The 10739-nt window shown below is 51.1% G+C and overlaps 1 protein-coding gene across 1 annotated transcript in view; it reads right to left on the bottom strand.

Moving 5' to 3' along the window:
• The window catches only part of LOC107120820 (solute carrier family 12 member 9-like), a gene marked incomplete at both ends in the record, with an annotated part of 43437 nt that overhangs the window by 26321 nt on the left and 6377 nt on the right, over nucleotides 1-10739 (bottom strand). Inside the window, 2 exons of the mRNA XM_015423590.1 lie at nucleotides 8155-8266; nucleotides 8407-8514. Coding sequence (XP_015279076.1) covers nucleotides 8155-8266; nucleotides 8407-8514 — 220 coding nt within the window. The remainder of the gene's footprint in view (nucleotides 1-8154; nucleotides 8267-8406; nucleotides 8515-10739) is intronic.

Raw genomic sequence — 10739 nt, 5'->3', positions numbered from 1 at the left:
TGCGGCATTATATCCCACTGAGACTCCTCCCCTCTCCAAACCCCACCCTCCCCAGGCTCCACCCCCAAATCCTCCAGGTAGCTCTGTTAAGTCGCTCGCTTAACAAAGCAGTCGGAGAGTGATTCAGCAAGAACACAGCTTTATTCTTCAACTCGAACACAACTCCAACACGGATGAACATCTGATAGCCAGAACAGAACAGTTCAGCTTTTACATTGCAGTTGTCCTGCTTTTAAACTCTCCCGGCTAATGTAGCCACACCCACTGTACAAATACCAACCAATAAGGTTGTTCACATGAGGACCAATCACGGATGTTCCCGCTCAGGGTGCTTGCTTGAAAGTGATTGGTTAGGCGCTTCCTGGGCTAGTAACACGATTGGATGGATTTGGATCCTAGCCCAGGACGAAGCTTAACATTACATTCCAATTAGATGTTTCACAACATATCATGCATTCAAGGCAGCTTTGAATACACTACAAGCTCTCAACCCAGTACTGGCAACCAGTGTCCCCTCTAAGCTGAGTGAGTGCGAGCCAGCTCACAGTTTTTTCACCTCCGGCTCACCCATTTTTGTCTTCGCTCAGGAAGGAGGGCTCCAGAGCAAACTGATTTATGCAGCACCCAAATCGCTCGCTCACAACTTTCATGCCAGGAGCTCACAGAGCAGAATTTTCGCTCACAGGATTCCGCAGCTTAGAGGGAGCATTGCTGGCAACCCTACCTATACCTGAGATTGCCCTCCAGTTTTCTGCCCGATAACCTCATTTTTCACAGAGGATCCGGTTCATTTATTGACACTACGTACGGTCCCTCTTCCTCACCGCGACTCAAGGTGGATTACGCCGAGTGAGTCGGCAGGGACAGTCGACAAATAACAGGACAGGACGGTCAATCAACGATACGACGGGATTAGAGTCGCAGAACCCACCAGAAAACAGGACCGAAGCAAAGCGTAAAGCATGAACGCGACACGCTGAAGGATGCCAGATTCCACAGGTGCGGCAAGCTATGCGTAGCGGCGTCGACCGCAGTCCTTAATCATTTATCTGAGTCACTTTGCGAATCGTTTTGCACACCGCGACCCTGTTGCCTGCGTAGAAAAGCTCTCTTGAATAATTCAGTTTTGCATAGTTTGCGGAAAGCCGGGAGAGCGGGCGCCTCCCTGACCTCCCCAGGCAGGCCGTTCCCTCGGGGGAAGGGGAGGCACGATGGAGAAAGCACCTGTACGAGCAGGTATTGATTTTGCCCATTTGCAGGTAGGCCCTGTACGAAAGAGCAAAGCTGTCATGGAGGAGCGGAGGGAGGGGGGGGAGAGAATAGGTAATCCTGCAGATTGAGAGCCAGTTTGGTGTAGTGGTGAAGTGCGCGGACTCTAACCTGGGAGAACCGGGTTTGATTCCCCACTCCAAACATAAGAAGAAGAGTTTGTTGTAGCGGAAGGGACAGGGGGAACGTTTGCAGCAGAGTTAGAAGTTTAAACTACAAAAACGTTTTGTTTTCTCTCTCCTTTCTTTGTCTGCCGCCTATACCTTTAATCCTTAATCGGAGTGACGGGGCGATAGGGAGAAGTGATGTGGCGGCGACGGCTGGCAAGTTTGAGAAGGGAGGGGCCGGAGGAGCAATCGGAGAAAGAGGGAGCAGAGCTGGTAAAAAATGTGGAAATCTATAAAATATATGAGAGCAGTATCGTATAAAGAAAATTTATATAAAATGTTCCACAGGTGGTACTGGTCCCCAGATAAAATAGCTAAGTGTTATAATAATGTATCCAACCAGTGTTGGAAATTTAAATCTAATGTGGGGACATTCTATCACTTGTGGTGGAAATGTAATAAGGTACAAAACTATTGGAAAATGATACGTAAAACAATTCAAGAAATTTTAGACTTGAATCTAGCTCTAATACCGGAAATGTATCTATTAAATAGGATACCAAATGGATATAACTCTAAAGATGTATACTTAATAACATATATAATAACTGCTGCAAGAATGTTATTGGCAAAGAATTGGATATTAGATAAACTGCCCTCAAAAGTTTGGTGTAGTGGTTTGGTGTCGTGGTTAAGTGTGCGGACTCTAATCTGGGAGAACTGGGTTTGATTCCCCACTCCTCCACTTGCACCTGCTGATGTGACCTTGGGTCAGTCACAAGCTCTGACACAGCTGTCCTTGAAAAAGAGCAGTTTCTGTCAAGAGCTCTCTCAGCCCCGCCTACCTCACAGGGTGTCTGTTGTGGGGAGCAGGAGGGAAGGGAGTTTGTAAGCCGTTCTGAGATACCTTTGGGTAGTGAAGGGTGAGGTATAAATCCAATCTTTTCTTCTTCTTCTTCAAAAGATGACTTAATGGTAAAATTGTTAGATCTTGCACAAATGGATTATTTGAGTTTAATGCTTCAAGATAAAAATAATAATGTACAAAATAAAAGATGGAAAAGGGTTTATAACTGGGTTAAAAATGGATGAATAATAGACTCTGAAAATATAGGTAATCTGTGAGGATGTAATGTCTAATGAAAAAAAAAGTTTAAAAAGAGCTTTCTCAGCCCTGCCTACCTCACAGGGTGTCTGTTGTGGGGAGGGGAAGGAAAAGGAGTTTGTGAGCTGCTCTGAGACTCTGAGTGAAAGGTGGCGTATAAATCCAATCTCTTCTTCTTCTTCTTCTTCAGATATTAGGTTTCAGGCCATCAAGGGCTTTGTGTGTGATAACTAACACTTTGAATCAAGCCCGTTAACTAGGCGATTGTATAAAAGCCCCAACTTCTTCCGATTCAGTGGTTCGCTTTTTGTTCACCTTTAATACCACCGGTATCCCAGGTTCAATTCCCGGCACCTCCAGTTAAAAGGGCCAGGCAGGAGGTGATGGGAAAGACCTCAGCCTGAGACCCTGGAGAGCTGTCAAGAGGGGCTGTGGCTCAGTGGAAGAGCCTCTGCCTGGCATGCAGAAGGTCCCTGGTTCAGTCCCCGGCATCTCCAGTTAAAAGGACCAGGCAGGAGGTGATGTGAAAGACCTCGGCCTGAGACCCTGGAGAGCTGTCAAGAGGGGCTGTGGCTCAGTGGAAGAGCCTCTGCCCGGCATGCAGGAGGTCCCAGGTTCAGTCCCAGGCATCTCCAGTTAAAAGGACCAGGCAGGAGGTGCTGGGAAAGACCTCAGCCTGAGACCCTGGAGAGCTGTAAAGAGGGGCTGTGGCTCAGTGGAAGAGCCTCTCCCTGGCATGCAGGAGGTCCCAGGTTCAATCCTCGGCATCTCCAGTTAAAAGGACCAGGCAGGAGGTGGTGTGAAAGACCTCAGCCTGAGACCCTGGAGCGCCACTGCCCGTCGGTTATCGACCTTGATGGACCAAGGGGGATCAAGGGGTCCGACCTGGTATCAGGCAGCTGCCCGCATTCAGTGCAGAGGAGGGTTGAGCAGCGAGGGAAGGGAAGGGGCCAGCTCCGTGTCAGGCAACGGTCCTTCCCGGGTGCCCTGTCCCCTGTCATTATGAGCAATGGCTGTGCATTAAGGTATTAGAACATGACAGCTATAATTCTAACCCATTGCTGCTGCCTGCCCCAGCACGGCCGCGATTTATAGCAGCACTTTCCTGAGCAGAAAATTAACAGAGCGAGTGCTCTCCGGAACAAGCCGCCCGTTTGCGCGTACATGCATGGCAACCGCACCGAGTCCTCCCCCACTGAAAATCCTCCCCCCTTTTCCAGGACCGAAGCAGACACAGGTTCATCCACAGCCCTTGTTCCTAGCGACACGTCGGTCCAAATCCAGGGTGCACCCGGGCTGGTAGTGGGTAGAGCGGTGGAGTAGAACCCAAGCCGACCCAGGTTTGAAGCCCCACTTAAGAAGATCAGAAGAGCGCTGCTGGATCAGCCTCCTGTCTCACACAGTGGCCAGCCGGTTCCTCTGGAGGGCCAACAACAGAGCAGAGAGGCCGAGGCCTTCATATGAACATCAGAAGAGCCCTGATGGATCAGAACAGTGGTCCATCTAGTCCAGCATCCTGTCTCACACAGTGGCCAGTCAGTTCCTCTGGAGGGCCAACAACGTGGCATAAAGGCCAAGGCCTTTATAAGAACATCAGAAGAGCTCTGCTGGATCAGAACAGTGGTCCATCTAGTCCAGCATCCTATCTCACACAGTGGCCACCCAGTTCCTCTGGAGGGCCAACAACAGGACAGAGAGTCCGAGGCCTTCATAAGAACTTCAGAAGAGCCCTGATGGATCAGAGCAGTGGTCCCTCTAGTCCAGCATCCTATCTCACACAGTGGCCACCCAGTTCCTCTAGAGGGCCCACAACAGGGCAGAGAGGCAGAGTCCTTCATAGGAACATAAGAAGAGCCCTGCTGGATCAGACCAGTGGTTCCTCTATTCCAGCATTCTGTCTCACACAGTGACCAACCAGTTCCTCTGGAGGGCCAACAACAGGACACAGAAGCTGAGGCCTTCATAAGAACACTGGAAGAGTGTTGCTGGATCAGACCAGTGGTCCATCAACGTCCTATCTCACACAGTGGCCAACCAGTTCCTCTGGATGGCCAACAGCAGGGCATAGAGTCTGAGGCCTTCATAAGAGGATCAGAAGAGCCCTGCTGGATCAGACCATGGGTCCATCTAGTCCAGCATCCTGTCTCTCACACAGTGGCCAACCAGTTCCTCTGGAGGGCCAACAACAGGACACAGAAGCTGAGGCCTTCATAAGAACACTGGAAGAGTGTTGCTGGATCAGGCCAGTGGTCCATCTAGTCCAGCATCCTGTCTCTCACATAGTGGCCAGCCAGTTCCTCTGGAGGGCCAACTACAGGGCACAGAGGCTGAGATCTTTGTAAGAACCTCAAAACAGAACAGTCCCTTTTTAGCCATTTTTAGGCAGGAAGCAGACAGAAGGACTAACAGGTACAAATGAGCAAATGACCCACACACAATGTGAAGGAACTGAATCGTCAACAAGGGAAGGAATCCTGGATTTTTGGGCACAGAGTCTGAGGCCTTCAGAAGAGCATCAGAAGAGCCCTGCTGGATCAAACCAGCGGTCCACCTAGTCCAGCATCCTGTCTCACACAGTGGCCAACTAGTTCCTCTGGAGGGCCAACTACAGGGCACAGAGGCTGAGATCTTTGTAAGAACCTCATAACAGAACAGTCCCTTTTTAGCCGTTTTTAGGCAGGAAGCAGACAGAAGGGCTAACAAGTACAAATGAGCAAATGACATAAATGCAATGTGAAGGAACTGAATCGTCAACAGGGGAAGGAATCCTGGATTTTTTAGCAAATCGGTCATCTGTGTCTGTGCGTGGAGTGGGGAGTCAGAATTGCAGGGGCAGGGAGGACAAGGGGGAAATTACTGCCGGCTCTTTAGTGGGGCTGGTGTTCCTGGCGTGTCAGTTCTGATTTGAGGCCCCTTCAGCATGTGCCTGACCCCGGACTGCCCGCCTGGAAAACGTCTTGGAATTGCTTGTAAGGGCAGGTCAATGCAATCTGAGCGGCAGTGAACGCTCCAACTGCCTGCAGACGCCCCAACGTCCAGGTTTCCAGTAACGATGCAATAACTAAGGTGAGCGTCCACGCGGGGGGTGGGGGGGAACTCTCTAAGAAAGTTAGCCGCACCACTAGGCACAGGCCCGGCCTCCCCGGCAGCTTGCGTGTGGCTGCGAGATTCGAGTCCAGGAGCACGTTAAGACACCAGCGGGATTTTTGCGGTCTACGCTTCCGAGAGCCGATGGTCCCTTCGTCAGTTTTTTTAGGAATGGAGATCCCCGTGTCCTTATATCTCAGTCTGAAGGTGGGAGGGGCGTGGCAAAGAAGGGAGCCAGGATGCAAAAGGCACAACGCAAAATGTAAGCGGCTTGATTAGAGCAGAGCGGAAATGCTGGTTGGGGGGAATTAGCATCTGTAGCGGGATAAGAATCCTCTGTCCTTGTTCAGCCCTGGGGGTGCCCCAAGCCTGTAGCTGTGGGGCCCACGGGGTCCGGCCCCCTAGCGGTTTTCATGGGCCCCATTCTCCGAGCCTTGGCTCCCCCTACCCCTGGCCTCCTACCCCTGATTGCCTGTCAGCCTGTCCACGGGGAGGACGAGGGCAGTGATTTCAGAGGCGGCGGCACAAGTAGCAGCGGCAAGACAAGGTGAGGCTGAGAGAGCCACCCGGGCAGCAAGAATGAATGGTAATGCTCAGGCAAGGCAAGGAGGCAGGCAGGCACCTCCTCTGACCCAGCTGTGATCTAGCGGGCTGGGGCCCGCACACGGACCCTCTGTGGCCAGGCCAGCCGCCCCGCGCCTCACACCTCCCAGCCCTGGGAGGGAGCCACGGGTGGATTTAATTAGCTGGTGGGCCCCCTCAAGGCCCCCTCACCCCCAAAATCCCTAGCTATGGGGCCGGGGTGCCCATGATTCTGTATTTGTGAATGAATTCCAATTCAGCATTCTCACATTGTGATTTCCCCTTGAAGCTTTTCTGATCTACCAATCCCCTCGTTATTTTTTTCTTTTAAGAGCACAGGCGCCTTCTTCTCTGGACTCTACAAACAGCAGGATTTGAACCCACCACTACAGCTCAAGAGAAGAGAAAGGGGCTGGCCACATGCCGCAGGTGCCTTCAAATGTACAACCCCTCCCCCCGCGTACGAAACATCACAGATCCGAATACCGTACTGTACCAAGGTCACAAAAAGCCACGTCAATAGCACCGCTATTTGCTCGAGGACACTCTAGCTCTGATAGCCACAACAGGTGCTTTTTGGACCTAAATGGGAAGGTAATTTGTATATTATTGATCTTTTTATTTCTGCAATTGATTTTTTGTTTCTGCAACTATATTGGCTTTTATTTACTGCATTAGCTTTTTAAATATATTTTATTTTGTAGATGTTCTAATTCAGCAACTGTGCATTTGGCACCAGGCACATGACTTTCATCTTTAGAGGCCTGACAAACATCTTTGTCTTGTGTCCATAGATCTTGCTGCCTAACCTTCCTTTTCTTGGTCCAGTATTCACTTACTGGTTATCTTATTGTAATATGTATTATTGTTACGCGTACCTCGATACTGTTTGACCTCTGAAGAAGGCCCCTAATAGGGCAGAAACGCCATAAGGTCATGTGGTATTGGCCCTTGTGTTTAGCCACCTTTACTTTTTTACGAGGCTTTCATGGGGCCCAGTTTGCGCGGACTCTAATCTGGGAGAACCGGGTTTGATTCCCCCACTCCTCCACTTGCACCTGGCTGGATGACCTTGGGCAAGCCGTAGTTCTGACAAGAGCTGTTCTTGAAAAAGAGCCGTTTCTGTCAGAGCTCTCTCAGCCCCACCTACCTCACAGGGTGTCTGCTGTGGGGAGGGGAAGGGAAAGGAGTTTGTAAGCCGCTTTGAGACTCCTTCGGGTAGTGAAGGGCGGGGTATAAATCTAATCTCCTCTTCTTCTTCTAAAGACTAACAAGCAGGGTAGGAGCTTTCATGAGTCCAGGCCCGTAGCCGGGGGGGGGGACATTTGGGGGCAATGCCCCCCCATATGACTGCTGCCCCCTCCGAATTTTTTTCAATCGGGGGGGGGGGAATTAAAGTTCAAGTAAGCTCCAGTCTCATTCCCTCCCCCCTTTTCCCAGGCCGAGAAATAAACAAGTTTTTAAAAATGCAATAAAATAAAACAAAATTGCAAAAAATAAAACAGAATTGCAAAATGCAAAATAGAGAGAGTCAGAAATCCCCCCCCCCAGCTTACATAGAAAAACAGCCTGGAATCGAGGCTCTCCACTCAATAGGACTAGAGGAGGACTAGAAGTCGCAGTGGAGCCGGAGCTGCTGCTGCAAGAGGAGCAGAAGGTTGGGCTGCCCCCTCTCGATTTCCCCACGCTCCATCAACCAAAATTTACTGGCTACCCCCCTGCTCCTGCATATATGTAGAAACTGGCTTTGGCACTTCTCAGCCTCTGTCTGAAAGTCACAGAGGAGGCGGCAGTCAACTGGAAGCGAAGAGGACGGCTCATCTGAGACTTCCCCTGCCCGCCGCCATTCAAGGAGAAAGCTTTGAATACAGTCCCTCAGTCTCCCAGCCTGTAAAATGGGAATAACTGCGATTCGCTTCAACCGAGGGTAGAATAAGCAGGTTGAAATGAGCTCCACAGATGCATTTGATAGCAGCTCCCCCTGGTGGCCGGCGCAGTACGTACCTCTCACAGGTGCAGCTCAACAGGACAGCCAGAAAGTTGTACACGACGTAGGTGAAGATGACGGCGATGATGGTGCCCCGGGGGATGGAGTAGCTGGGCCGCTTCAGGTCCCCTGATGGGGTGGGAGAAGGCGGAGATCAGGACACCCCAAGCCGAGAGAGACACCCCCTCCATGCGCACGCCCGGAGCACCTTCTGTGGCGCATCCTCCTATCTTGGCCTTCTCCGGCCATACCCACAATGCCCCACTCACCAGACATGTTGGAGCCGGCCATGATGCCCGTGCAGCCATTGAACATGACAGCGAAGACGGTGGTGAAACTCATCATGCGCCCAGTCGTGTAATCCACGGTGTAACCGGCTGCGGGGGATGGGGGAGAAAGGGGCGGTCACACAGAAGTAAGAGCCTGGGAGGGGGAAAGCCCCCAAAAGGTAGCCCAAAAGGCCCTGACACGGCCAGCGGACAGGCCCAGGCCTATATGGTCAGTCATTTCGTAGAAAAGGAGGTGCAGGAGCTCATTTGCATAAATCATTTGCATACGCCACACCCCCTGATAAAGGGTCTGCGGGGCACCTGGAGAAGATCGGGCAGAGAACCCAGGCATATTTAGAATGCCTTTCTTTCCCTTCCCTAAATGGGGAAGGGAAAGAAAGGCATTTAAATCCCCCCAACTTCCCCAAGTTGCTCCGCAAAAGCAGAGAGGCTCAGGGGGGAAAGGGAGCATGTCTGCCTGCCTCCCCCTCCCCAGCCAATCCGACACCGTGGGCTTGTTACTCCCGGAACGCCGTTCCGGGTCGTTCCCCCTCGAAATGACCCCTGCCTAAGGGACTACCTTTCCCCACATGTTCCCTAGAGAGCACTGCGTTCAGGGAAACAAAATCAGCTGGCCCTCCCAGGCCCAAAAGATACCAGACTGGCAACAACCAGGGACTTCTCGGTGGCGGCTCCATACTGGTGGAATGACATCAGGGCCGTGGGACCTTTTACAGTTCCGCAGGGCCTGTAAGACAGAGCTCTTCCACCAGGCTTTCGATGAAGGAGCCGCATTATACACCGAGGAGTGTCCCTGTGCCCTGGCTTCACCATCTCCATCCTGTGCCCCGGCTTACTATCTTTACCGCCGCATAATAAGTTGGGTGATCTGACCTGGCGTGAACGTCATCGGAATGTACGTTTACCTAAGCTATTCTTAAATAACTTTGCTCTCGCTTTTATCAACTTATGTTTCAGTGTGTCCACCGTGCAGGGCACTTTTTGTAGCAGGAACTCCTTTGCATCTTAGGCGACACAGCCCTAATGTAGCCAATCCTCCAAGAGCTTACAGTAGCCTCTGTAAGAAGAGCTCTGTAAGCTCTTGGAGGATTGGCTACACTAGGGGTGGGTCGCCTAAGATGCAAAGGAGTTCCGACTACAAAAAGAGCCCTGGAAGTATTTTAAATGGTTATTTTATGTCTATTTGATTATGACAGGCTTTAATTGTATTTCTATGAAATTTTATGTAAGCCACCCTGAGCCTGCCTCGGCGGAGAGGGCAGGATATAAACCGAATTAAATAAATGAATAAATTAACGGTTCCAAAGAAGATAGAGGGGTTTTTCTGTTGGCATGTCTTTCCCGTCAGGGCTGCAAAGGGGAGAACGGGTGGCATCTGCTAAGACTCCCTGTTTCCAGGCCACTCCATTGCTGACCTACGAGTGGCGATCCTCTGACAAAGGAATTTTAAGGGAAAATAAAAATGCCAAATTGCTGACCTTCCGCTCATGCACAGGTTCAGAAGAACGGACACCCCAGGGCTGAGTTTGGTGTGGTGTAGTATACCGGTTAGGAGCACAAGACTCTAATCTGGGAGAACTGGGTTTGATTCCCCACTCCCTCACATGCAGCTGCTGGAGTGACCTTGGGTCAGTCACAAGTTCCCTCAGAGCTGTTCTCTCACAAGCAGTTCTGGGAAGAGCTCTCTCAGCCCCACCGACCTCACAGGCAATGCTCCCTTTAAGCCGTGGAGCCTTGTGAGCAAAAATTCTACTTTGTGAGCTACTGGCATTAAAGTTGTGAGCGAGCGATTGGGCTACTGCATAAATTAGTTCGCTCTGGAGCCATCCCTTCCTGAGCTAAGACAAAAATCTGTGAGCTGGAGGCTAAAAAACTGTGAGCTAGTTCACACTAACTCAGCTTAGAGGGAACAGTGCTCACAAGGACCGATTTCACACAAGAGCTGTGCCGCGGTTGCGCCTCCCTTTGCCCCACTTCTATTGGTCAATTTCCCACTCAAAGCCGCGCGGCTGCATTTTCACCCGATTTTCCCTGCGATCTGGTGATCCTGCTTTTTGAGGATCATGAAACCACAAGGAAAATCAGGTGAAGCCACGGGTCAAAATGCGGCTGCGCGGCTTCGAGTGGCAAATTGACCGATAGAAGCCAGGCAAAGGAAGGCGCGACCGCAGCGCAGTTCTTGTGTGAAAACGGTCAAGGTGTCTGTTGTGGGGAGGGGAAGGGAAAGGAGTTTGTCAGCTACTCTGAAACTCCTGCGGGTAGTGAAGGGCGGGGGATAAATCCAATCTCCTCCTCTTCTTCTTCTTGATGAG

This window comes from Gekko japonicus, unplaced genomic scaffold (genome assembly GCF_001447785.1).
Source record: "Gekko japonicus isolate JY-2015 unplaced genomic scaffold, Gekko_japonicus_V1.1 scaffold4238, whole genome shotgun sequence".
Lineage (NCBI taxonomy): Eukaryota > Metazoa > Chordata > Lepidosauria > Squamata > Gekkonidae > Gekko > Gekko japonicus.
Note: the sequence above shows the minus strand (reverse complement) of the source record. Positions and strands in the feature narration are given on the sequence as shown.